Source organism: Oryx dammah, unplaced genomic scaffold (assembly GCF_014754425.2).
Source record: "Oryx dammah isolate SB20612 unplaced genomic scaffold, SCBI_Odam_1.1 HiC_scaffold_7, whole genome shotgun sequence".
NCBI classification, from domain to species: Eukaryota; Metazoa; Chordata; class Mammalia; order Artiodactyla; family Bovidae; genus Oryx; species Oryx dammah.
Window position 1 is genome coordinate 40375591 of NW_024070191.1, and position 27671 is coordinate 40403261.

At 46.4% G+C, this 27671-nt stretch overlaps 1 protein-coding gene across 2 annotated transcripts in view; it reads left to right on the forward strand.

The window, feature by feature from the left end:
- The window catches only part of THRB (thyroid hormone receptor beta), a 435047-nt gene that overhangs the window by 341981 nt on the left and 65395 nt on the right, over positions 1-27671 (forward strand). Inside the window, exon 4 of one of the 2 annotated variants that reach the window (XM_040243299.1) lies at positions 9367-9621. The exons of the other annotated variant lie outside the window; for it this stretch is intronic. Coding sequence (XP_040099233.1) covers positions 9367-9621 — 255 coding nt within the window. The remainder of the gene's footprint in view (positions 1-9366; positions 9622-27671) is intronic. 2 annotated transcript variants of the gene reach the window in all.

The following is a 27671-nucleotide window of genomic DNA, read 5'->3' on the forward strand; positions in this document are numbered from 1 at the left end:
TCTCCTTTAGGATGGACTGGTTGGATCTCCTTGCAGTCCAAGGGACTCTCAAGAGTCTTCTCCAACACCACAGTTCAAAGGCATCAATTCTTTGGTGCTCAGCCTTTTTTATTGTCCAGTTCTCAGAAACCATAGCTTTGTCTATACGCATAGCACAGACACATCGCACTTGGAAAGAGAAGGAAGTAAAGGAAGAAAAGTTCAGGGGAAAGAGTGTGGGGACCACAGGAAAGGATCCTGAGCTGTGCCGAGGGAAACCAAAACAAGGGCAAAGGGGAGAAAGATGTGCTTACTGGTCCCAGTTCCCACTGGGCTGTGGAGGGGAAATGGGGGGGGCGGGAGAGGGGGAAGAGCTGCCCTGCAGTGCAGTGGACCAAGCCCCATGCTGCATGCTGGGCGTGCAGCTGAACAAGCCACGGTCCCAAAGGTTAAGGAACTCAAAAATGTAAATGTTGAACGAATAATTATAGCACATTGTGAAAGTGAAAGTGTTAGTCATTCAGTCCTGTCTGACCACTGGTGACCCCACGGACTGTAGCCCACCAGGCTCCTCTGTCCATGGGATTCTCCAGGCAAGAATATTGCAGTGGGTTGCCATGCCCTCCTCCAGGGGATCTTCCCCACCCAGGGATCGAACCCGGGTCTCTTGAATTGCAGGTGGATTGTTTACCGTCTGAGCCACCGGGAAGCCCAAGAGCAGGTTGTCGCCCATTCTAAATAGAAACATAGGAGTCAGCTGACTTCCCCCCACACCCTTATTTCCGCATCGGTTAAAATGACAGAAACAACACCTACTTCTTGATTATTATTGCATGATGTAAATGAGATAATGTGTGGGAAACACTTAGGATGCTGCCTGGCACACAGTAGCTGCTCAGTTAATCGTAATTTATATTTGTGGTGCCCAGTCTGGCATAGAGTAAGTGCTCAGTATATTTTTAGTGTTACCAAACTTAGGTCTGGCTGCTCACAGCTCAGAAAACCAACACTTGAGAGGCAAGTGTTGGTAGAATCAAAAAACATTGCTTTTAATCAGAAAGCCATAAATCTGGGGAGAAGGTGGATTCATGTCCCAAAACCAACTCCAAAGATCCTTCTTGGCCGTGAAAGTGTTTTTAAAGAGAAAGGGGGAAGTAATCTCAGTCACTGAGATGAGGAGTCAGGCTGGTAGCCATCCCCAGCTGTGTGCAGGCTGGTAGATCCACCTAGACAGAAGCCTCCCCTCCCCGGGCACCAGGAGACAAGCCTGCACCCACATCCCAGCTGCTCCCAGGCCGGGGCCAGGGGGCTGTGCCAGGCTAAGGGGCCTGAGAGGATGGCCCAGAGATGCCCCAGCCACACGATGGCACCTTCGTGCAGCTGTGCCATTCACATCATCTGGGCGGCAAACTGGGCACAGCTGTGGCTTGGGCCGGAAAAAGGGAGCTCACCTAGCCGGGGACAGGGAGGAACAGTCACCCGGCTGCCCTTCCTGTCTTCTCTGAGCACAGAGCTCCCCTCAGCCTGCACCCCACATCTCTCCCTAGCAGGGTTACCCTTGCTACTGATGCTGAGCTGGCTAGCCAACTTGTCTCACACAGAACACACTGTTGCTCTGTAGGTCGAAAGTCCTGGATAGATGAGAGTCTATGTTCCCCTCAGCTTCAGGGGTAACTTGACCTGTCTAGATTACATTCAATTTCTTCCAAATAATATTTATTGAGGTCCTGTCATGTTAAGACTGCGCTTAGAGCTGTGGGATGTGAGAGATGGATAAGTTGATCAGATGCCAGTAAAGAAGGAAAACCTGGGGATACCACTGACTCACGAGGAGGCCGTGCTAGGTCCTTGCCTTACGGAAGAGACAGAGCAAGTAAGACAGATATTCCAGGGACGAATCCAATCTTCCCAAAGTCACACAGCTGATAAGTGGAAGAGGTAGAATTTGAACTTTTTTCATGTTTATTTTCATTCATTTTTGGCTGTGCTGGGTCCTCGCTGCCTCATGGGCTTTCTCTAGCTGCCGTGAGCAGGGGCTACTCTCCAGCTGCCGTCTGCGGGCTTCTCACTGCACTGGCCTCGCTTGTTGCCGAGCGCAGGCTCCAGGGTGCTCAGGCTTCAGCAGCTGTGGTTTCTGGGCTCTAGGGCACAAGTTCAGGAGCTGTGGCACTCAGGATTTGTTGCTCCATGGGGTGTGGGATCTTCCCAGACCAGGGATTGAACCAGTGTCCCCTACATTGGCAAGCAAATTCTTAATTGCTGAGCCCCCCAGGGAAGCCCCAGAATTTGAACCTTGACTAGCTGAGCCCATAGTCTTATCCACTAACCTATCCCTGCCTCTACGAAGCAGAACAGTTTTCATTTTCACCAGCAGTTTGGGGAAGATAATACTATTGGTGGTAGAAAATCTGCATTGAATTGCTTTTAATAGAAATGAATCCACCTTGTGACTAACCAATGGCTTCTGGATAAGAAAATAGGCAGAGTTTGTGCTTAGGAAGCAGTTTTCTCTTTGCAAGTATCAGATTATTGGGGAACAAGGGATATTAATTGTTATAATTGAATTGTGCTAGGCAATGTAAATGTAACCAAAAAAAAGAAAATTATACATGTAAGTAAATGATTATATCATGAGGTAAACAGTAGCATGCAGGGCAAGGGAGGTACGTTTTGGAACTATGGAAGTTTGAGGGTGGATGGATTGGTTCAAGAAAGTTTAAACAGTAAGCTAGGTCTTAAAAGTTGAATAGGGGTCAAAGCTGTGTCTTCACCGTTGTGTTGTTTGACTGACCAAGCAAGCTAAGCAAGCTGGGTATGATGACAGGCCAGCCTTCACAGGAATGCCTGTTTCATCAAAATGTCTCTCCCATCCGCCTTGCACAACCATCAGGAATCCAACTTTAGACACTCATTCCCAGACTGTGGACTTACACTCCTCAACCATCCTCTTTAAATCACAACTTCGGCTGAGAGGGGTGACTCATCCCAGATTCTAAGCCATTAACATAGTGGTGCGAAGTCCTTTGGGCTTCCCAGGTGGCGCTAGTGGTATAGAACCCATCTGCCAAACCCACCTGCCGATGCAGGAGACATGAGAGATGAGGGTTCAACCCCTGGGTCAGGAAGATCCCCTGGAGGAGGGCATGGCAGCCCACTCCAGTATTCTGGCCTGGAGAATCCCATGGACAGAGGAGCCTGGTGGGCTACAGTCCAGAGGGTAGCAGGGTTAGACACGACTGAAGCAGCTACGCATGCCTGTGAAGTCATTTGTCAAACTTATTTTTCCTGGAGATGTTTTTGAAAGTCTTGTTTAGAGAAGACTTTCTCTGGAGGATGGGGCAAGGAAAAAAGATCGTTGAGTGCCTGAATGAAAAGCTAACACTTACTGAGTGTTTACAGTGTGCCACGCACTGGTCCAAGACCTTTTCATGTACGAACTTATTTAACCATCACAGCGTTACAATGTTCCCATCGTACGGACAAGGAAACTGAAGTGCAGAGCAGAGACGTGACTTGCCCAAGGTCACTAGGAGCTCTGTGAGTAGGTAACCTGCCCGCAGTGGGGACCGAGGACCCAGAGGATGCAGGAGGAGGGAGAGAGACGGCGAAAAGTCAGCCAGAAGTAGGGGGCCGTCAAATGCGGCCTCACCTGCACATGTGTTCTGTTGAGGACGAGGTGGTGACGGCAGGTGTGTCGATGGCGGGCGTGGTGTTGAGTGTAAAGGTGAGGTACCTGTGTCCACTGAACATAGTACAAGTAACATGAAAAGTGAAAATGAAAGTGTTAGTCACTCGGTCGTGTCCGATTCTTTGCAACCCCATGGACTGTAGCCCGCCAGGCTCCTCTCTGTCCATGGGATTCTCCAGGCAAGAATACTGGAGTTGGTTGCCATTTCCTACTCCAGGGGATCTTCCTGACCCAAGGATTGAACCTGGGTCTCCTGCACTGCAGGCAGATTCTTTACTGTCTGAGCCACTGGATGCTCAAAAGAAACGTATTATTTTATTAATAGCATTGTTCCCTTTCGAGAGAAGGCAGTGCATGTGGTCAGGTACAAGACATACATTAGGTCGCTACACGCTGTGCTCCCCTGAAGAGCACTTAATTACTAAATACATCCACATGCAGTATTTCTTTTGAGTCTTAGAGAAATCCCATGAGCAACATTATGTTGCCCTTTTGCAAATGGCAAAACTGACAGAGTCAGGAAGCGATCTTCCCAAGAGTAAGACCCTTCAGGCCCTCTCAGAATACCTGGGACTCCAGTCTTCCAACCTCATCCCGTCTCCCTCCACCAAGGTGGACACCGGTCCAGCCCATTTGGTTTCTCATTTCAGTTATCTTCTTGGAGAAATGCAACTCAACAGGTTCTTCAAAGCGGGAAATCTAACCTTCCTGTGAAAGGGAGAGGGAGGTGGATCCTGGCAGTTTTCTTGGGAAAACAGGAGGTGGTTGTATAAGGACTGGGAAAGGGCACCCCGGCCATAGGAAAGAGTCTCTGCAAAGATTCTGTGTTGGGAATGAGCTTCCCAGGTTTGATGTCCACGTGTCCAGAGGACAGAGAGCTGGAGGCGGAGGCACAGGATCGAAGCTCAGCGGACAGGCTGGTAAAGGCCGCAGAGCCTGCAAGCTGCAGCAAGGCGGGAGCACGTCATCCCAGCACTGATGGGAGGCCACCAGAAGATTCTCTGCAGCAGGGGAATCTACTCTGATGTACATTTTTCAAAGGTCACTCCGGCTGCTGCGTGGACCCTGGATTGTAGACGGCAGAGAGTGAAAGGTGGGAGAAGAATTGTGAGCATCAACAAGCGACTGGGGGAACGGAGCAAGACAATAAGCACACTGCGTAAAGAACTTTCAAAGTCGCCATCAATGCTGGCCATTACTAGGTCAACGGCGACTCATCAAAGTAAGGCAACCAGTGAGACCGAATCAGTTAACAGAACAAAAGATATGAAGCAGCAGATGAAGTGCTTCTCTGGATTTGAGTTTCCCCATCAATCAGGCGGCAGAACAGTGTGTGCTTCTGGGATGTTCATGAAGGTCCATCAAAGTGGCTAGTTCTATACCTGGTCTGTAGTCAATGCTCAGCCAAACATGAGTCTCCTATGTGACTCCACAGATAAAAGTCAGTGGATGTGTACATAGTTGAGAATTCCATAAGGCTAAAACTTAGGGTTGGAATAAAAACTGTGAGCAGAAATCAGAGACCTCAGTGGCCTCATGCTTTACAGTGATAATTCTACACACTTCCTGGGTGTGCAAAGCGTATTATATATGTATCCCCTGAATACAGAATATGGTTGGGGGTCTCAGTGCCTTGTGTTGATGGCCTTTTAATGCAAACTCAACACTCATAATTGGTGCCGTGAAACCCCAGCCTGCTCAGCAGCCCCTTGCTGAGCACTCTGGCATAATTCTGTTTCCCTTGCCTTAGCACTTTTCTGTGATATCAGCTTGCTTTTGTGTCCTGAAATACTTGCATATTTTCATGTAATTCTTTTTTTGGATGGACACATTTATTTTCTATTATCTTTAATGAAATTTCCAGAGATAGGATGTAGGTAGTTCTGTGGGATTTATGTTTTTTTTCTTTTTGGGAAAGAACCCTTTGAGGTCAGTTCTAGGTCATTTGAACCCTTAGAGTTATGGTCCTCTAACACAACAGCAACCATTCCAATCTAAATGCCCTGAGACACACAGGTCAGTGTGTGTCTAGTTATTTTCGTAGCAGTTCACATGCCCCCTCTAGTTTTTTTTCTTTGATTCTACTTATTTATCAATTTGCCTCATAACTGCCCTATTAAATTAATTATCTTGATGCCTAGAGTATGAAATATTAAAAGCCAGATGTTAACTCAGATGTTAACTGAGATCCATTTAGGAGCTCATACTTCAGGAACTATAAGATATTATCATTGCCCGAGTCTCCCTTTTAAAAATGTATTTCCACTGCTGTGCACATCTGTATCCCAGGTAATCCTCAGAAGGACAGGTGTTTGAGTGAATGTGTATTTATATCCATTCCTGCAATCTACAAGACAACAGCCAGTTAACATCTGACTTTTAATGCTTCGAGCAGTAGATCCCAAAACAATTGATGAGTATTTTAATACAAGTTTAGTCCAAGGTGTGTAAAACATTCGAGTCTGAGAAGGAAACTGCACCTTTATCTGAAATCTGCCAATAATTTATTTTCTTACCTTAGATTTTCTTAACCCTGTGGATCTCAAACTCTGCTGGGTATCAGAACCTTCTGCAGACCTTGGTAAATATCCACATTCCCAGGCCCCATCCTATCTCAGTAAGCCTGGTCTCATTGGTTTGTGTTTAGGGGGAACCAAAGGATATGAGTTGGCTCAGAAATAGCAGGAAGCCTCATTGCTAAGCAAACATGGAGTAACACGGGGCACAGCGCCCACAGTCAGCCAAAGGGAAGGAGCCTGCAATGGTGTCTCATCCCTCTTTGGGAATGGAATAGGAATTATATTTGCCCTCTTCATCTTGGGAACTAAAATCCCACATCCTGCCTGGCACAGCCAAAAAATTCTGGGCTTCCCAGGTGGCGCAGTGGTAAAGAACCTGCCTGCCAGTGCAGGGGGCATGAGAGACACGGGTTAGATTCCTGGGTCAGGAAGATTTCCTGCAGGAAAGAATGGCAACCCTCTCCAGTATCCTTGCCTGGAGAATCCCAAGGACAGAGGAGCCTGGCGGACTACAGTCCATGGGGTTGCAAAGAGTCGGACACGACTGAGTGGCTAACACTTTCTGTTCATCTTGGGAAGGTAACCGAGATCCCTCCTGAAATAAATCCTCTTGAGCTTTTCTGTGACCCAGCCAGGCCTTCTAGTCCCATCAGTGCCCCAGCCAAAAACCTGCCCACTGAGCAACGGAATATCACTATCATGAGTGTGACTGCAGACCGTCATCACGAGCTTGGACACGGCTCCGGCAAGTGGAACGCTTTGCCCAGAACACCTCAGCTTCTTTTCATAGGAAAATGGAGGCGATCTTATTCCTTGTCTCAGCCTCCAGGTAACATCTCTTGCTTGTAAGAAATCCCCACTCTTGCTGGCCCAGGGGATGTGGTGAGCAAGCTTTAATGGGCCATGCTATAAAGAAGAACGTCCCCTTGGTGAGATCTCTTAAAGAAGAACGTCCCCTTGGTGAGATCTCTTCCAGCGTCTCTCATCCACGCGTGTTGACTAGCTCACTTCACTGGGGAGCACTCTCTACCCATAAGACTGTATTTCTTAATTTCTATGTGGTCAAGGGAATTAATACCACATTTTAAGAATTTCTGCAGAAAAATCAAATGTTGGAGGCTCTATAAAAACACTGTGATAACTTTAACATTACTGACAAAGGAACGTTGCACAATGTAATTTACTGAGGATTTAGAGTCCGTGACGATTGAGTAGACATCATAGAAACACACATGGGTGAGAACGTGTCTCACATCAGTCGAAACAATGAAACTCCTTTTGCAGAGTTAATCCTCGCATTCAGTGACTTTATATTCAGCTCGTGAAAATGTCACACCCTCATGGATACTAGGTCCTTGAAAGAATTCTGCAGAGCTGTTTCATCTGAAATGCCATACAATCTCCCAAGATCCTAATCTTTTGTTTTCTTTTCATGGGAAGTGAGAATAAGTGCCCATAACTGCACCAGTAGCTGGCAGGGTGGGTCCTGACCTTTAGGATTCACCATGCATTGAATAATGCCACCTAAACTAAAGAGAAAGACCCCCGGGCTATTTCACACCCCTCACACAATGCCAAGCACAGATCTGAGCACAGAGTGAATTTTCAGGGCTCTTCTCTGAATAAGATCAAACAGTTACATCCCAAGCATTGTATGGTTTTTTTCTTAAGGGGATCATTTCTTACTGGCCAAGTGAGGGTATTTCAAGCTGCAGGATTTCCACTTACTGTGACAGAGAAATTGAGTGTTGGCTATTACTGCCTTGCTGTGATTTTGTTCACAGCCCTCTCCTATACTAGAAATGAAGTGGACGGGAGTGAGGACTTCCACGAGGTAGTCCCAAGACCAGGAATGGTAAACGCAGCTTCCAAAGGGGGCTGGGAACAGATGACGCCTTTAGACAAACCACCCTAACCAACATCTCTGAAGACATCTAGCAGCTTGACAGAGGGGGCTGGTGAAAACCGAAAGCAGGTTTAACTCTTGCATTCAACAGTTTAAAATTTATCTTAAATGTCTGGAAAGCAGCTTTAAATCCCCAATACTGCGCATAGATCAGGGTGGGCCTTGTCGGATATGGATATCTACAGTCCTTGGGTCATTTCAGCATAGGAGAAAATTCACTTATGAGTTAATCTTCCCATCACTGTCTCTAATCACTTAAAAGCAGAATTCTATTTGTTTTTTTTCCTATTGTGACAGACAGAATTTCTGGAAGTATGGGTGACCAGATGGATTATGCTTTTTAACGTGAATGCATCTACGAATCATCTATATTAGCTTACTCTTTTCACTCTCTTCCTTACATCCGTGTTCAGAACAGATATTCAAGGAGGTAAAATTTGCCCAGGGAAAGCTGGTGTGAGAACGTTTTCATTATCTTATCCAGTTGTTTCCCATTCTCTAGAGGGCAGACCTTCAAGCCCCTTGAAACAGTGGAGAAAAGAGCATCGCACACACAAAGTGTTAACTGCCTGTATCTCAGCGCAAGAAAGTGGGGCTTTTCGTTCTGTCGTCAGAGCTCTTAATTTGCCCCGCAACTAAAGCACAGTCTGCTGACCTCTCATCTCATCTCACCTGTTCGGGAGGACATGGAAACCTCTGACACAGTTTCCCCTGGAAGACCCAGCCCCTTATGCCAGCCTGTCGGGAGTGGACGGTGCCAAGGAGCCCGAGTTGTCACTCTCATGTAGCCACGTGGCACGTCCCTCTCAGGGAACAGGGTGCCCCTCAGGTCAGCCGGTGCTAACACCCAAGTCAAACAAGGCCGCATCCTGGACGCTGTATGTCCCGAGGATCTGAAAAGTGTCCACGGCCAGCCCTGACCCTCGAGACCTCACATGGTCATCTAAGCAGTATCATAAAGTGGTGCCTACTTGCTCCCCAGCCATTGCCATCGGGAGCGGGGCTGGCAAGAGGGCGGCCCTCCCGTGGAGGAGCCGCTGTCTTTCTAGGCGCTGAAAATCGGGAGAAACGCGTAGACTCCTCCGCAGGCAGCCCAGCGCCCGGGGCTCCGAGCCCGCTCCCCGGGCGTCTTATCGCCGCCGCGGGGTGGAAGGGCCCGGGAACGCGGCCAGCCCCCACGAGTCCGGGAAGCGCTTGCCTTCCAGACCTCCTCCTCTCGGCCCCGTCTTGACAGTGCCAACAGCCCCGTCATGTCGTGTTTTTCAACCCTCCAGAAAATGGCCTTCCAGCCTGGGACAAGCCGAAGCCTTGTCCAGACGGCGAGCCGGAGTGGAAGCTCGTGGGAATGTCTGAAGCCTGCCTGCATCGGAAGAGCCACCCGGAGCGGCGCGGGCCCCTGAAACATGAGCAGTCGCCCCTCATCCAGGCCTCCTGGACGAGCTCCATATTCCATCTGGACCACGACGACGTGAGCGATCAGAGCGCGCCCAGCGCCCAGACCTTCCAGGCGGAGGAGAAGAAATGCAAAGGTAACCAGCTGTTTGTGAGAGCCGGGTGGCCGCGAGGAAAAGGACTCCCTGTTGTGACTGTGTGCGGGGGTCCCCCCTGAGCCCAGGTATGCTGTCCACGTGGCTCCCCGGCAGCTCTCTTCCGAAGTGCCTTTGCCCCCAGACCTTCTGTGGAGCGTAAAAGCAGTGGGCTTCTGAGGAGAGCAGTTGATTTCAGCTTCCTGTTGGGGCCACTTGGGAGAGAAAACATTTTTCTTTCTCTAATGAGCAGGAGGGTTGTTAGTTTTGGCTTCAGTTCTGTTTTTGAAGCTGAGTAGAAACAGACACTGCTAGCATTACATAACTACTTGCTTTGAAGTGTGTGCGCGTGTGTGCGCGTGTGCGTGTGTGTGCGTGTGTGTGTGTGCGTGTGTGTGCGTATGACTTTTCCCAGTTGTGCCAGTAGCTAATAGGATCTCCAAATCTACCTTTAACCTAAATAGACAATTCATGTTCAAAAGAGAGGTTTGAAGTTGTTTTCTTTGACTCATTAAGTCCTGTGTCATCAACCTGAAAGGCGAGATTATGGTGTTAGGGGGTTGTCACCTCATAAAAAATGTTAAACTGGCCTAAGTTTCTGATTGCATTAGATTTAACTGGTCTTTACCTCGGGTCGCCTCCGCCCTGACAGATGTCTTTGTGTTGATCGCTTTATGGTCTTAGGGCTTCCCAAAATCTTTGCTTCTTAAATCACTTAGTGTCTTTAAATGTCCAAGTACATGTTGACCCTCCACCCTTTCTCAAGTTAACATTTTTTAAGAATAAAGTCCTTTTCCATTTTCTTTGAGGACTTTGAATCATGATCAAGTTTTTACGTGAATGTATGTTGATTTACAATATTGTGTTAGCATGATAAACTTTCAAATGGTGTGTTTGAAAATCTGCCAACCAACCACATATCAAAATATATTAATCAAAGTTTGTAAAGAGACCTATATATGAGCCATATAGGACCTTTGCAAACTTCTAAATTGAGCATAAACACATGATTCTGTCATCCTTCTCAAAAAACTGCTGGTCCTTTAACTTTTTTGAAAACTTGAAAAGCTGCTTGGAAGCACCAGTTGACCTGGGAAGCTGGGTGTGCAGATTGTCTCAAATGAAAATGGGATTATCTAAACAAATAATAAAATAGTGGTATAAGCTCTCATTTGAATGCAGTCAAAACCATCCATGTTCTCTTGGGGAGGATCTGTGTTTGAACTGTCTAGGAGACTGAGAAATTGAAAGGGATATTTAGAAAAAGAGCAAAGTAAGTTTTTCCAAAGGAGTCGGGATATAGAACAGGTGTGTGTGTGTGTGTGTCTATGTGTGTGTGCACATTTGTTTGAAATACAATTGAGAGTTAATCTTAAAATCCATAACCACATTGTAGCTTCAAATTTTAGGAGCGGGCATCAGAAACACATCAGGCCTTGGTTTACAGGGCACTGCAGTGTCCTCATGACCTAAGGACCCACAAACTAAATTTGATTTATTCCTGATTGGTACCCGTATTCGTTCACTCATTCATGGATCCGTCTCTGTCATTTGTGAGAAAACTTGGCCTTGCATATCTAGAGTTTTTGACAACTGTACACTTTCCGGTTTATTGGTAAACCTTGAAAACCAAAGGAAAGAGTTTCTATTTGGTTTCCAAGACCCTACTGCTTGTAAATACAGAGATTAAGGTCACGGATTTTTGAGTCTACTGTATTTGGGCTAGAATCTCACCCTTTCCACTATCCATCCCTGAGCAAAGCTATGTGATTGCTGACGGAATTGAATTAGATAATGTATCGCTATTGAAGCTCTTAGCACAGCACCCCTCATCATGGTCTCTGAACATCAGCGTCATCTTTGCTGTGATCACTCTTACTGGCTCAGCATCATTAAATCACACAGATCCCCTGGGCCGCGCTCTGGTGAGGGAAGGAGGAGACCAGGACATTTGGGTGTGGTGTGGGGTGGGAAGTTTCGGGGAGGTTAGACTTGGATTTGACTATCCATTTTGGATTCATTCGGCTCTCTTTTGCTGCAAGGCAGAGAATTATTTCATAGGAAAATGTAATTAAACTCTTGAATGAAAGCCCTTCCTCCGGATTCTAGTTGTAAAAGGAACACAACAAAGGTAAAAGCGCCTGCGGTTTCCAGAGCAACCGCCCGGATTCTCGTCGGCATGGACACGAGGCAGCGCCTCGGTTCAGCACGGAGAGTCTGGGGACGCCCACTCGGTCATGGCCGAGACCATGCAACTTCACTCCTCCCAGTGGACACCCGTGTTTGATGAGGCGGCGGAGGGGCCGGAGAAACATCCGGATTAGATGTTTTTCTTTTCAGAGTTGGGTGCTCTCCGTGTACTCAGCTTGCCAGCTGCCTCTTCACAGACACTGTGAGAAGAGCTCTCTTACCCAGGCTGGGCACTGATCTCCTAGCTCTCTCTGTATAGCCCACAGGCGCGCTTAATATCTCTTTCCTGGGCTGCCATTCCATGCATCCCATCTGTGTTTATTAAGTGGCTACTAAGTGCAGGACATTGTCCTTCATAGCCTTGAAAAAAAATAGCAGACCCAAAAATCCATCCAAGTTCCCCCATTTCCAGGACCCCAAGTGGAATTGAGGAGAACCAAGTAACCCTTTGGCCACCTAATGTGAAGAACTGACTCACTGGAAAAGACTCTGATGCTGGGAAAGATTGAAGGAGGAAGAGAAGGGGACGACAGAGGATGAGATGGTTGGATGGCATCACGGACTCGATGGACATGAGTTTGACCAAACTCTGGGAGCTGGTGTAGAACAGGGAAGCCTGGTGTGCTGCAGTCCATGGGACTGCAAAGAGTCAGACACGACTGAGCGGCTGAACAACAACAACTAACCCTTGAAGGATACAAAACGTCAAGGGTCTGCAGCGGAGACGCCAAAAGAACAAATAGACGGCTTGAAGTTGTACTAAAACTCCTCTCCCAAATCAGTGATCTAGCCAGTCTAGACAGGGCGCCTCTGAGTGTGGTTCGTGGTTGGATTGTTAAATCATGTACAACTCTTTTTGACCCCAGGGACTGTAGCCCACAAGGCTCCTCTGTCCATGAGATTTCCCGCCAAAAATACTGGGATGGGTTGCCATTTCTTTCTCCAGGGGATCTTTCAACCCAGGGATGGAACTCATGTTTCCTACAGGCTAATTCTTTACCTCTGAGCCGCTGAGGGAGCTCTTGTGGCTGGGGGCCCTACTGCAAACTCTTACTTCCTGCCTGTCTCTGTTGATGCAAGTACAGAAACTGAGAGGAAGCTTTACAAACTGTCATCGTCAAAAAGCACTACTGCTGGCGTTCAAAGGCGTGCTCAGTGGATCCGTCTCACTGGACAGTGTAGACTCTAGTTGGATGTTCTCAAACTCACCGGTCAATCACGCAGGCCAGAGCCCATGTATAAGTCTGCTGCAGCAGAACCAAGGATTGGGCCGTCCCGTACTGGCTGTTTTGTAAATTGTTTGAGATTTACTGATTTATGCTTTGTAGTGTTCTTAATGTTTTTCTTTAGGCTTATTTTTGGTAGGTACCAAATGTCTTCTTTCTCGGGTTGATCTCATTACTGTTTTTATTTCAGCCTAGGCGTATGTGTGCTCCTATGTGTTACAGTTATTCTGAGGAAACTAACTGGTAGCGTATTTCAATAAAAAGAGCGCCCTGGAGCCCTGGCATTCTGCTGCAGATCCCACAGTTGAAATCTGCTCTAGTGCCTGAGGCTCTGTCCAACCCGAAGCAAGCGACCCCGTTCCCTCCCCCCGGCCCCGTTCCCTCCCCCCGGCCCCGTTCCCTCCCCCCAGCCCCGCTCCACCTTCGAGGAGTTTTTTGCCACCTCCTCGTGCGCACCTCCTCCCCTCCCAGAGTCTGAGATGATGCAGCACCTGGACCTTCTTAGAAATGCAGAATCTCAGGCCCCAGAGAACTGGACTGGAAGTTCTGGAAAGGGGCCCAGGAATCTGTATTTCAGTCACTCATAAGAGATCCTTAAGGCGTGAGCCTCAGGAGGTGCCTGCGATGACGCACAAGCTCTCAGCACCAGTAAAGGAAAGGGTCTGCCACCTAGTGGACACCGGGCAATGTGCCTCCACAGTCAGGTACGGATGTGAGAGCCGGACCGTGAAGAAGGCTGAGAGCTGGATGAAGAACTGAGGCTTTTGAACTGTGGTTCTGGAGAAGACTCTTGAGAGTCCCCTGGACTGCAAGGAGATCCAACCAGTCCATCCTAAAGGAGATCAGTCCTGAATATTCATTGGAAGGACTGATGCTGAAGCTGAAGCTCCAATACTTTGGCCACCTGATGCGAAGAGCTGACTCATTGGAAGAGACCCTGATGTTAGGAAAGACTGAAAGCAAAAGGAAGAGAGGGCAGCAGAGGATGAGGTGGTTAGATAGCACCACTGACTAACAGACGTGACTCTGGGCAAAGTCTCGGAGACAGTGAAGGACAGGGGAGCCTGGTGTGCTGCAGTCCATGGGGCTGCAAAGAGTTGGACACGACTTAGCAACTGAACAACGATTCCCTTGAGTGCAGCGAGGGAGCCCCCGAGTCTCCTCCTTGGTTTGTCCTTCCCTTAGGCGTGGCTTAATTGCCAGCTGGGTGTGCTGCTTACTCACTCCGGCCAGTAACATCCTTCTGGGACTTGAGCCCTTCTTAAGAATCCCACTCTGTCTGACTGGAGTCCAGCTCTTCTTTAGGTTCTTGCAAGGCTTCTCCTTTCAACCCTCTATGCCCCGCCAGAGCTTCTCTTTGGGGACCACATTCCCACTAGCCCCACGGGGATGGGTCCTGGACAGGTGCATGCACCCGTGGAACTGGATTTTGCCAGCCCTGTGGAAGCCAGACAGCCAGCCCGCCATCCCTGGATATTTGGCCTTGGTGTCTGTCAGGGAGCTTCCTGAAACTCTTGAACCTGGGAAAAAGCAGGCAGAGAATGACCCATTTTTTTCCTGGAATTAGGGGAAAAGCAGCAATCTGGGGAGCTCACTGAATTTTCTTTGTAGGTCTGTCTGCTCTGTGCTTGACAGCAAGAAAAGTGAATCTCAGAGACCCGGGAAGACAAGAAGAGACAGTCAAAATAATCTTCCCGACAAGGTGCTTTCCAAAAGCCTCCCATGTACAAGGAGTGAAGATTTCCCGAAAGTTCCACAGAAATGAGTTTTAAAAATCATTTGTAATTCCATCCTCAAAGGAGATGAAGATCTTGATTATATTTCAGTCTTTCTCCTGTGTGTATCTATTTTTTTTACAAACTTGGAATCACTTTTAACCAACTGTTCAGGCTTAACTACCATCCACATGTTCCTTTGTCATTAAATATCCTTCTGAATCCTGACTTTTATTGGCTATAGATTATCCTTGCTCCTAGGTATCATTTGTTAAACCAGGTCCCAAGATTTAGATGAGTTAAAGTAATTTTTAAAACTATTTCTTATGTTCACAAAGGACAGACTATTAACTCATGCTCTTCAGAAGGAGGCGGGAGGCGGAAATGACTCAAACCAGTGATGACCATTTTAACTGACGTATAAGTCTCATCTACCAAAATAACAAAGTGGTCTAAAACTAAGAGACGTGAAGTCAAGTCATTGCACTTTATAATCCTTCAAGTTAGACATTCAGCTTCTCAGCACATGACCGCTATCTTTGTCCTTAAGTGAAATACAAGGACATCTTCAGGTTGGCGAGTGTTTGAGAAGGTGAGGGATTAAAAGGCTTGAGCCCTTCCACCAGGAGACCATCTGCTCGTGCATCTCTGCTCTCCTCTCTGCCCCGGCTCCCCATCCATCAGGAGGCGAGGTTCTACTAGAGCACCGGGACTCATACGCCTCAAGGGCACCGGGGACGCTCGGCCGTCAGCAGCAGAGTAAGTGCTCTCCACCAGCTTCTGGTGCACAGAGAGCTCTGAGATCCGATACTTCAAAGGCAGGGAAGCACACCCATCAGTGGCCCAGGGCAGGCAGAAATAGGAGGGCTAGCGAAGAAATAAAAGCCCTCAGCTCAAGTGGAGGGGAGGGAAACGGAGAAGAGCAGTGGCAATGTCGACCGCAAGCAAACCTCAGAAATTCAAAGCTCTGGTCCACCCGGCCGCAGTTTTCACCGAGATGCAGCCTTGGGCAGTGGGGTGACCATGGGCTTTCTGAGGCCAGTGAAGCAGCATCTGCTGAGCTTCCCTGGTGGTTCAGACAGTAAAGAATCCGCCTGCAATGCAGATCGACCTGGGCTCAATCCCTGGGTTGGGGAGATCCTCTGAAGGAGGGCATGGCAACCCGATCCAGTATTCTTGCCTGGAGAATCCCCATGGACAGAGGAGCCTGACGGGCTACAGTCCATGGGCTTGCAAAGAGCTGGACACAGCTGAGTGACTAAGCACAGCACAGCAGCGTCTGTTACAACGTAAGATGCTGGTATGCTTCGACCCTGCTGTCCCTCTTAATATAGTCTGTCCCATGGAAATACAGTACCCAAGGACACAAAGTTCTGCGTTCGAAAGTTTTCTTTGCACCTTTGTTTTTATAACTGAGAAATTGGAAACAATCCACATGTCGACCCAGAGGGGAAGGATCAAACAAATTATGGCATATGTAAAGCATCCACTGGAAAACAGGTTTTTTTAAAACAGCGGTATTAGGAAAACTTAGTGGAGAAGCATCCATTCATGATCATGTAATCCCACGTCAAGTTTTAAAAGTCTGTAATTGTGTGAGCACAAATGTGCAGAGAAAAATGTTCCCAGAGACACATCGCCCTGTGACAGCAGACAGCTGGAAAAGGAAAGCTCGGAATAGAGGGTATTATTAGCTCAGTATACAACAGCAGTTCACACTTCTTACAATTCCATTAATGGAGAACTGGTGTAGTTCTTTTTTTAATGTTAAGATCCCATGCTTCACAGTCAGACAGACTTAAGTTGACTGCTGACTCCTTCACTGAACCTCTCTGAGCTGAGTCCACTTAATTTTGAATGAGTTAATAATACCCAGCGGCTTCCCCAGTAGCTTGGCAGTAAAGACCCAGCCTGCCAAGGCAAGAGACACGGGCAGGAAAAGCAAGTTTGACCCGTGGGTCAGGAAGATCCCCTGTAGAAAGGAAATGGCAACCTAGTCCAGTGTCAGTGTTCTTGCCTGGAAAATTCCAATCCATGGGGTCACAAAAGAGTGGGCGCCTAGACAACAACAATAACAATAATACCAAGTTTTCAGATTTGTTGTAAAAATGAAAGCTAATGTGTGTAGAGCACTGTGCCTGCCACTTAGGAGAGATGAGTGATGACTTATTCTGATAACTGTTCTGAAAATATCAATAATTTCTTGGCTTGGTACCTCCCTCCTCCTGCGGTTTTTGTTACCCTTTTGGACCTTGAAATATGTTGATGAGCTTGTTGTTCAGTTGCTCAGTTGTATCCAACTCTTTGTGACCCCATGGACTGCAGCATGCCAGGCCTCTCTGTCCTTCACCAACTCCCAGAGCTTACTCAAACTCATGTCCATTGAGTTGGTGATGCCATCCAACCATCTCATCCTCTGTCATCCCCTTCTCCTCCCACCTTCAATCTTTCCCAGCATCAGGGTCTTTTCTAATGAGTCGGCTCTTCTCATCAAGTGGCCAAAGTATTAGAGTTTTGGCTTCAGCATCAATCCTTCCAATGAATATTCAGCATTGATTTCCTTTAGGATGGACTGGTTTGATCTCCTTGCAGTCCAGTTGATGAGGTAGATACACATAAATGAAGAGAAGCAGAACGAACAATCACATATACAGCTGAAGACAGGCTTAAACGACCAAGAAAAGAATCCATAGCAACAACCAAGGTATTTTTTCAAACTCTTTAAATAGTTTTAAAAATTAAGTACAAAACCAAGAAAATTATGAAAGAGCTGAAATGAAATTTGCACCAGGCAGTCTGCTTCAGCATCAAAGCTCTTTACCACTATACTCTTACAGCCATTCATTCCCCTCTCCAGGGGATCTTCCTGACCCAGGGATCAAACCCACGTCGACTGCATTGCAGGCAGATTCTTTACTATCTGGGCCACCGGGGAAGCCCTAAAAGTTAGTTGCTCAGTCATGTCCGAGTCTTTGCAACCCCATGGACTGTAGCCCACCAGGCTCCTCTGTCTGTGGAATTCTCCAGGCAAGAATCCTGGAGTTGGGTAGCCATTTCCTTCTGCAGGGGATCTTCCTGACCCAGGAATCAAACCCAGGTCTCCTGTATTACAAGTGGATTCTTTACAAACGGGCGAGAGGATCCAGGTGCCCTGAGGAAGAATCTAAAACTGTGGAGAAGATGCCAGCCTACCCGAAGGAGAAGCTGCAGGGCAGTGAGGCCTGCCAGGATGGAGAGAGGGCTCAGCATGTGCCTGGCTTTACAGTCTGAGGTCACATTCCGGTGCTGCCGCTTAGCAGCTACTGAACCCTGAGCTAGTCGCTTAGCCTGTCTAAGCCTGTTTCCTCATCTATCAAATGGGGACCCCCCCTTCTCATCCAACTGTGGAAAGAAAGAAGCTCTTAGATGATTTCACAGGACTACTCTGAGTGCTCAATAAATAGAAGTTACTTTCTCCTCATGGAGCTTGGAAACAATATGAGAAGCAGACAGGATATTAGGGCTGTAGAATGCCCATTTGAGAACGACCGCTAAGTAGACACTAACAGGATTGAAAGCTCTAAAGCCAAGGGTGTAAAGGAATCAGGGGGAACAGACTCAGCAGCCAAGACCTGCGATGCTCCCCACAGGTGGTTTCAGACAGAACCGGGGACAACGTGGGTAATGAGCTTACTGACCTTGTATTGAAGCTGCAAAGGTATTGGGAGAGGCACTTGTACAAAGACACCACAGGTGACCGTTGGAATTCAGAGTCCTTTACTTCCCCCATGCGTTGCCCTGAATGCCTGTAATTCCATCCTGGCCCTTTCTCTGTCTTTCAAAATGCAGACCTCCTGGTTGGATATCTTATCAAGTCACTAGCATCTCCAAGTGGAGAACTGGATCAGATTTCTTTCCTCCTTGACAGGATCCAATAAAGATAGTGGAAGGAGGCCGCAAAAAGTGTGAGGATCCTGGGGAAATGGATGTGAGAGAGCAAATAAGGAGCAGGCCCCCGGCAGCGCTGCACAGACTGTCGGGCTGCGTGCTGCACAACGGGAGTGCATTCACGGCATACTTGGTGCCCAGAAAAAAAAAGTTGCTAAGAGAATAAAACTTAAATGTCCATACACACACACATAATTAACTAGATGGGAGGAATCCTGTCACAATGTATTAATATATCAAATGATCACATATGTTTCAAATATCTTGCAACTTTATTTGTCAATTATACCTAAATAAAGTTGGAAAAAAGACACTCTGAGAACCCTCACGTTATACAGCAGGCCTGCAGCATCAAGTTTGGGGGTGTTGCCCAGCCTGTAGTAGGCACGTAGGGAATATTTAGACAGAAGACCATGATTTGGTTCTTGGCTCTGACATTTTCCAGCTATTTAACCTTGGACAAATCACTAATGCTCTCCAACAAACACCATAATCAGCGACCCCATGGACAGTAGCCTGCACCAAGCTCCTCCGTCCATTCGATTTTCAAGGCAAGAGTACTGGAGTGGGTTGCCATTTCCTTCTCCAGGGAATCTTCCCAACCCAGGGACCGAACCCAGGTCTCTCACATTGTAGACAGACGCTTTACCGTCTGAGCCACCAGGGAAGTCCAATCAAAGGTTAGTCAACCACAAAGAAGCAAGGACATCAACCTACCCTCCAACCTAAATGTCCATTGACAGAGGAGTGGATAAAGCTGTGGTACATATAAACAATGGCATACTACTCAGCCATAACAAGGAATGAAATAATGCCATTTGCGGCAACATGGATGGACCCAGAGATGATCACACCAAGTGAAGTCAGACAGAGAAAGACACATATCATATGCGGACACATACTTGTGGAATCTAAATTTTGAAAAAATAGATGAACTTATTTACAAAGCAGAAGCAGACTCATAGATTTTGATAACAGACTTACTGTTACCAAAGGGAAAAGATGAGGGGAGGGCGGGATGAATTAGGAGTTTGAGATTAATATACATGCACTATTATACATAAAACAGATAACCCACAGGACCTACTGTAGAGCACAGGGAGCCCTACTCATATTCTATAGTAACCTATATGGGGAAAGAATCTGAACGAGAATGAATATATGGGTATGTATAACTGACTCACTTTGTGGTACTCCTGAAACTAGCATGACATTGTAAATCAACTACACTCCAATAAAATTTTTTGAATTAAAAATAAATTAAAATTTTAGAGAGTTCCCAGTGGTCTAGTGGTTAGGATCCCAGGCTTTCACTTCATGGCCCAGGCTCAATCCCTGGTCGAGGTTCTGAGATTCCACAAGCCATGCAGGGCAGCCAAAAAAAAAAGATAAATAGAAACAAATATAAAATAATGTCAAAAATAAAATACAGTAAAGCAAAGTAGCAAATACAACAACCATATTTCCCCTTGTAGAGAAAATGGAGCAAAATACATTAAATCAGTGAAAGTGTTAGTCGCTCAGTCGTGTCTGACTCTTTGCAACCACGTAGATGGTAGCCCACCAGGCTCCTCAGTCCATGGGATTCTCTAGGCAAGAATACTGGAGTGGGGTGCCATTTCTTCCTTCAGGGGAACCTTCTGGAGGAATGCATGAAGAAGACATTGTACATATGTATACGAGATAATACTACTCAGAGCCAAACCTGGTTTCCTGCATAGCAGGTGGGTTCTTTACTGTCTGAGCCACCAGGGAAGCCCAGTAATGACCCCCCAAAACCTAAGCTGCTAGCACCATAAAAGCATAGCCCCACCCCCAGGACAGATTGTGAAGGGTCAGCCACCTTCTACTGCCTCGGTCAGCTTTCTTACTGAACTCTGGGCTGCCTTTCTCCAGGGACAGAGGAACCTCAAGCTCTTGAGTAGGTCTGGGCCTCCTCCCCTTTGTGTTTCTGAACCTACTCCTGCCTATAATAAACTTCTCCCTGAGAAGGTGTTGGGAACCAGTACTACCCTCTCTCCTTCCCTCTTCAGGGCAGAGCCTCTGGGTTTTGAGAGCCGCAGAGAAGCAGAAACTCCATGCCAAGAGCATTACCTGGTAGCGGTGTCATAGACAAAGCGGGCAGGTCTCCTGGGGACCATTCCACCTGCACTTGTTCCCCGCATTGACACAAAAGTGGTTAGTCCTGTCTGTGAGTAATTCCTTTAGAAATTAGCCTTGGCTCTGGACCAGTTCAACCTCTTTGACTCGAACTGTCTCTTGCAAAGATACCAGAAATCCAGAACCAGCCAGGGTTTTGGAAAGAGTGTCAGAAATCCTCCACGGACCAAAGCCCTGCTCCCCGGCGTCGACTGAAGCAGAACTGCTACCTCTGGTGAATGGCTGTCCTCGTGCCGCCTGTCGATTTGGCTTAAGCAAGAGACTCGACTTCATTCACGTTTACTGCCTCTTAAAATATACAACTATATTGCCAATGTGACTATTTAACTCAATTAGCCATGCTGTGAAGTCACGCAGCCTGAGCTAGAGTGCTGTCTGGGGACGGCTGGTTTATCAGCAAGTGGCAGGTTTTACCCTGACTCCCTGCTCATACTTGCCCGATAACTTGCAGCTGCAAAGGCCATACTATTGTAAGCCAAGGCTCAGAACTAATGAAAAGATGCTTATACGGTGCTTTGTTTGCCTGGCTCTGGAAAGAACGTCTTATAATAAGCCTAAGATATAAAACTAAAGGTCAAAACTATGTAAGTAAAAGAAGCTTCTGCCCTTTACAGGGAAAAAAATACATGTTAATTTTTACAGGAGTTTCAGATGACTGTTTCCAAGGGAACAAGTATCTGAAATGGGTTCATCTCATTTAATATTCATGATTGGACATGGGGATAGTCCTTTCCTGTTATCCCTTTCTGGTTACACATGATATGCTTATTCTTAACTTGCTTTTGAAGTGATTATTCTATGTTTGAATCTCATTTCTTCCAGAAGCAAAGGAAATAAATGTTCATTCTTATGTTTTAAAATATTTTGTAAAATTAAGAATATAAGCCTTAAGAATGAAGAATATTATAAATAGTGGTGATCACTACAAAAGTAAGAAAATAACAGTAATCAATCTGACATTCTTTACTCAGATGAGTCAAAGGCTATTGAACTTGGCTTCTTGTTTTACTGCAAATTGGCTTACTTTTCAATTTTTTCTTCCACTTCTGCTGCTGCTGCTGCTAAGTCGCTTCAGTCATGTCTGACTCTGTGCAACCCCTGGCAGCCCACCAGGCTCCCCCATCCCCAGGATTCTCCAGGCAAGAACACTGGAGTGGGTTGCCATTTCCTTCTCCAATGCATGAAAGTGAAAAGTGAAAGTGAAGTCGCTCAGTCATGTCCAACTCTTTTCGACCCCATGGACTGCAGCCTACCAGGCTCCTCCGTCCATGGGATTGTCCAGGCAAGAGTACTGGAGTGGGGTGCCATCGCTGTCTCCACTTCCACGTCTCCTGAGATGTAATTGACACACAGCACTGTATACGTTTAATGTGTGCAGCATGATTTGACTGACCTAATGAAAGATGACCACAAGCTTAATAAACATCCCTCATCCCATCCAGGGACCAAATTAAAGAAATAAAAACAAATATTTTTCCTTGTGAGGAGTATTCTTTGGATTTACTCCCTTAACAACTTTCACCTATAACATACAATGATGTCAATTATGGGGCCCTGGTGGCTCAGACGGTAAAGAAACTGCCTGCAATGCAGGAGACCTGAGTTTGATCCCTGGGTTGGGAAGATCCTCTGGAGGAGGGAGTGGCTGTATTTGCCCTGCTGTACATAACATCCCTGATACTCATTTATCTTATTGCTGGAGATTTACACCTGTGGCCACCTTGATCCAACTCCTCCTTCCCCCTACCTGGCCCCGCTGTCTCTGGCAATGGCATGTCTGATCTCTTTTTCTGTGAGATTTTCGTTTGTTTTTGAATTGACCCAAAACACTGTGTCACTCCCAGTGCACAGCTTAGTGATTCGATACTTCTGTGCCTTTCAGATTGATCACCACCAAATCTGCTTACTCTTGAGGTTGGTTTCTGTTTTTAAATGTTGAATTGGAAAAAGAAAATTGGTGCCAGGAGATCACCATGTCTGAAGTTTGAATGAGTTGTGTGTTTTCTTAGAAAATCTACTAAGGCAAAATCTATAAATTTCTCTCCATTCAATTTTAAAGTGATCTCTGCTGCTGCTACTGCTGCTAAGTCGCTTCAGTCATGTCTGACTCTGTGCGACCCCATAGATGGCAGCCCACCAGGCTCCCCCGTCCCTGGGATTCTCCAGGCAAGAACACTGGAGTGGGTTGCCATTTCCTTCCCCAGTGCATGAAAGTGAAAGTGAAGTCGCTCAGTCGTGCCGACCCTTAGCGAACCCATGGACTGCAGCCCACCAGGCTCCTCCGTCCATGGGATTTTCCAGGCAAGGGTGCTGGAGTGGGCTGCCACTGCCAAAGTGGAAATGAATGGTGCAGAGAACACCCACACACCCTTCGCGTGGACTCACCGGCTGTGAACATGCGGCCACATCTGCTGTATTATTCTCTGGGTGTGAACTCTATGTGTTTGTGTATATACAGATTATTAGTTTTTAGAACCATTTGAGAGTAAGTTGCAGATAGCATGTCCCTTTAAATATTTCAGTATGTCTTCTAAAAGCAAAGAAATTCTCTTAGAAAACCATGGGACAATGATCAAGATGAGGAAATGTAATATTGATGTGTACTGTTATCTAACCTACAGACTTCATTCAAATTTCACAAATTGTCTCTCCCGACTCCACCCTCATAGCTCAGTTGGTAAAGAATCCGCCTGCAGTGCAGGAGACCCCGGTGGTTGCTAGGTCGGGAGGATGCCCTGGAGAAGGGATAGGCTACCCACTCCAGCCTTCTTGGGCTGCCTTTGTGGCTCAGCTGGTAAAGAATCCGCCCTCCATGCAGGCTACCTGGGTTCGATCCCTGGTTTGGGAAGATCCCCCGGAGAAGGGAAAGGCTACTCACTCCAGTATTCTGGCCTGGAGAATTCTAAGGACTCCCCCAGAGGAGAAGTCAAGGCTGAGACCAGGAAGAGAGAGGACGTGTCTCCAAGTCGTAACTCCATCCCCCTCAGTCCTGCGCCGGGCGCCCGCCGCTCCTTAAACCAGCCTTGTTTTCCGGCCGGGCCGGGCCCGGAGTGCACCTTTCCTTGTGTTTCCGTGTCTGCTGTCTGCTTTACTCTCTCCACAACCTTCCACGGTCTGCACGGCGCTTGTCGTTTGTGGGGAAGGCAGGCTGATTCTTTTGGAGAATGTCCCTCCGTTTGGGTTTGACTGACGTTTCTTCATGATTAGGATCAGACTGTGCATACTGGGCCAAATTCTTTTAAAAATTGTATCACCTGATATTTGTTCCTATAAACATTTGAATTTAAGTACGTGATTCGGGAATTTTCCCGTCCTCCAAACCACCTGCTTCTTTCTGTCTCTCTTGTTTATTATTTTTTTTAATTCCCTTTCGGCTGCTCTGGGTCTTCATTGCTGCGCGTGGGCTTTCTCTAGTTGCGGGGTGCGGGGTTCCTCTTTGCAGAGCACTGCCTCTGGAGCTCGGGCCCAGGGGTTGCGGTGCGGGGGCTCAGGCGCCCTGCGACGCGTAGAATCTTCCGGACCGAGGACGGAACCCACGTCCCCTGCGTTGGCGGGAGGGTTCTCAACCACTGGGACACCAGGGAAGTCTGACTCCGCTTTTTTTCGTGTTCTTTTCCATTAGGGTTTATCCCAGGATACTGAATAGCGTGCCCTGTGCCACACAGTAGGCTTGCTGTTTCTCCGCTCTCTATAGGGTCGTTTACATCCGCTAACCCCAGCCCCCACCCCTCCCTGCTCCCACTCTCCCCACCCACCTTGACAAGCACCGTCTGATCTATGGAGTCCTCTTGTGAAGCATCCATTCCGTGTTCTGGGGGCGAATGTCTCAGGAATGAATGTTATTGGTTGTTCTGCCACCTGTGACCTTTTTAAGGTTGGAATGAAAGAAGGATGCTTGCCTGGCGGCGTCTCTGGTTGTAGCAGGCCGGAAAGCAGATTCTCTGCCATCCTGAGGATGGCAAGGACAGATGGCCTCTTTGGTCTCTTGTCCTGTTTAACTGGACATTCTTTTTTTTCCCCCCACAACTCAAACCATAGTAAATTACAAAAACAACCAAGGTTGGGATATCTTTTAGGTTAATCTCGATACTTGCAGCATATCTTTCACAGCTATGTTGGCGCTTGAAGTAGAAGGAAGAATTTTGAGTCACCAGTTCTAGATCTGGTTTGCAGTGCACCAGCATGAAGTAGCTTTTATTTTTGAAAATATTTACAAATCCTACTTTATTCCCCTCGTCCTTCAAGGCTCAGTTTAAACATCACTTCCTCTGGGACTCTGGGAATCATGTCCTTCTCATGCTCTCATGAAACTTCATCACAGTATTGTATGCTCTGGCTTTGAGCACGCCTGTTTGGCTCCTCAGTGACTGTGACTTTACCTCAATTTACATCAGCCGTGTTTTCGTGTGTTCTCTATGCCCAGCGCTAAACTGTGTGCTGACGGTAAGAAGTTGCATGAACCACCCTGCTTCGTGCATGAGATTTCCAAATAGAAATGTTGGAAGAGCTTTGAGCTTAGGCTTGGAATGCGCAGCAGACCTACTGATGTGTGAGCAGAGGTGGAAATGCTGCTGGCTGGCCTTTATCTTGGAGAAGACTAAAGAAGAGCCTAACCCATGTTGTTTCAGAAATAATAATCCCAGCTTCCTCCATGTTTACCGTCTGCTCGTTAGTGTTCTTTTAGTTGGGTTGCAAATTTCAAAGCAAAATCATGTCTTCCTCTTAGGGTGTATCCTACATTCGATCAAGGAAACATGTAGTATTGATATGTAAATGATATGAGCTTCTTAACTTTCTTCCTGTTGACAATAAGTTTTAATTACCTCAAGCTGTTCATAACCTCACATCTCTTTTGGTAAAGCTTTGTTGAGATATAGTTTACCTATTGTAAAATTCCTCCAAGTGTACCATTCCATAACTGTTAGTCTGTTTACAGAGTTGTGTTAATACGGCCGTGACCACAGTCTTATTTTAGAATGTTTCCCTCTCCCCCAGGGAAACTGTAAGCTGATTTGCAGTTATTTTTCATTCCTGGACCCAGCCCCTGGCAACAACTCGCCTACTTTCTGCCCACACTGATTCACTTTTACTGAACACTGCACAAAAGTGGAATCCTGCGATGAGACTGACCTACTGTTTTTGAGGCTCATCCATGTTGTTACATGTATCAGTACTTTGTCTGAACTTTTTACCTTTAATCATTCTTCAAAATACTTTCAAGTATAATTGAAGAACTGGGGCCTTTAATGAACAAAGAATAAACCTTTTGAAATCGGCATCAATTGTGACACCATGTAGACTTTGTATTAGTTGTTCTTAAAGGTGAAAAAGCAAAGTAAATGCAGATGACTCAATCACTCATTCATTATTCCTATTATTAGGGAAATTTGTTATAAAATTAATCTCTGATATGTTATTCTAGAATAAAGCATACTATAGCTGTTAAATGTCAAAGTCATTTCACTCAAACAAGCACTCAGCTTTTCAAACTGAGTCCATCAGTGTGAATTACAATGAAATAATCATCTTAACAGTAAATTAAGGGAAAATGGATCTACATGATGCGGGTGATTAAATTAAAGCATACGTAAAGTGAGCCGCTATGTGATATTCATGCAAAGCATAAATGATATTCATAAAAAAACATAAAATGTTAATGAGCATTTTTTTCTTCCAAGGAAACATATTGATTAAAATAAATATATGAAGTAGCATCAAATTAGGCACATCTTTGGGAAACAGATAAATCATCACAGTGATCCTAGAATTTGTGTTGAAACACATACTTAGTTGCCCAAAACTTTCAAAACATTAAAATAATTCTCTACTTAGAAAAGCAGTTGGGGGAAGTAAGACAGACAGGTTCTACAATAGCAATTCAAGAGCTGAAATTTCAATACTAACATCTTCCCTTAGTAACTACATCAGGGTGAAAAAACCATCCACTCAGTTTCCACTCTGTCAAATAAATGGAAACACCTCCTGCCACCCTGGTGGCTCAGACAGATAAGAATCTGCCTGCAATGCAGGAGACCCAGGTGTGATCCCTGGGTCAAAGATCCCCTGGAGACAGGCATGGCTCCCCACTCCAGTATTCTTGCCTGGAGAATTCCAGTGGCAAAGGAGCCTGGTGGGCTACAGTCCATGGGGTCGCAAAGAGTCAGACACAACTGAGCAAACAGCACACACACCAGTCTTGTTGTTTAGTGATGAAAATAACACTCATCACCATTATATAGCCAGGGCTCTAATTAAAGTTACACCAAAACTGAAAGTTTATGGTATATTTTCTAGACTATGATGCCCAAGCTTCATCAGACTAGAGTCAGGAAAGATTTGCTTTTCAGTCCAGGGTTCATTCATGAAAAAGAACAGAGATCCCACTGTTAGCTAGAAAAGAGATGAATTCAGTGCTGATAATAGTGGTCTAAGTAAGTTTTAAAAGCCTTACTTTTTTTCCAGTCTCCAGCCTTCAGGGTGCTATTCGGCATTCACTTTTGTGTACATGCGTTTCTCGTTTGGTTTGGACGCTGATCTCTTTCTGGATATTACCTTATGCCTTCAAAGCACAAGGAAGCTTCATGATTTGTCTTTAGTCTTAGGAAATCACAGTGAGAATCAAACATTAGATCATCCTGAGAACTCTTAGATGCCAGCCATTGTGCTGCAATGTCCATCGTCATCGTCACACTCTCATTCACTGGAAACGCTTTGGGAGAGAGGCTTTGACATTGCACAGATATCTCTGGGAATTTTGAGCGCTTATACCCATCACTTGAAATGGGGGCAGTTTCTACTTGAATAGATCTGGGTTTGAATCTTGACTCTTCAAATG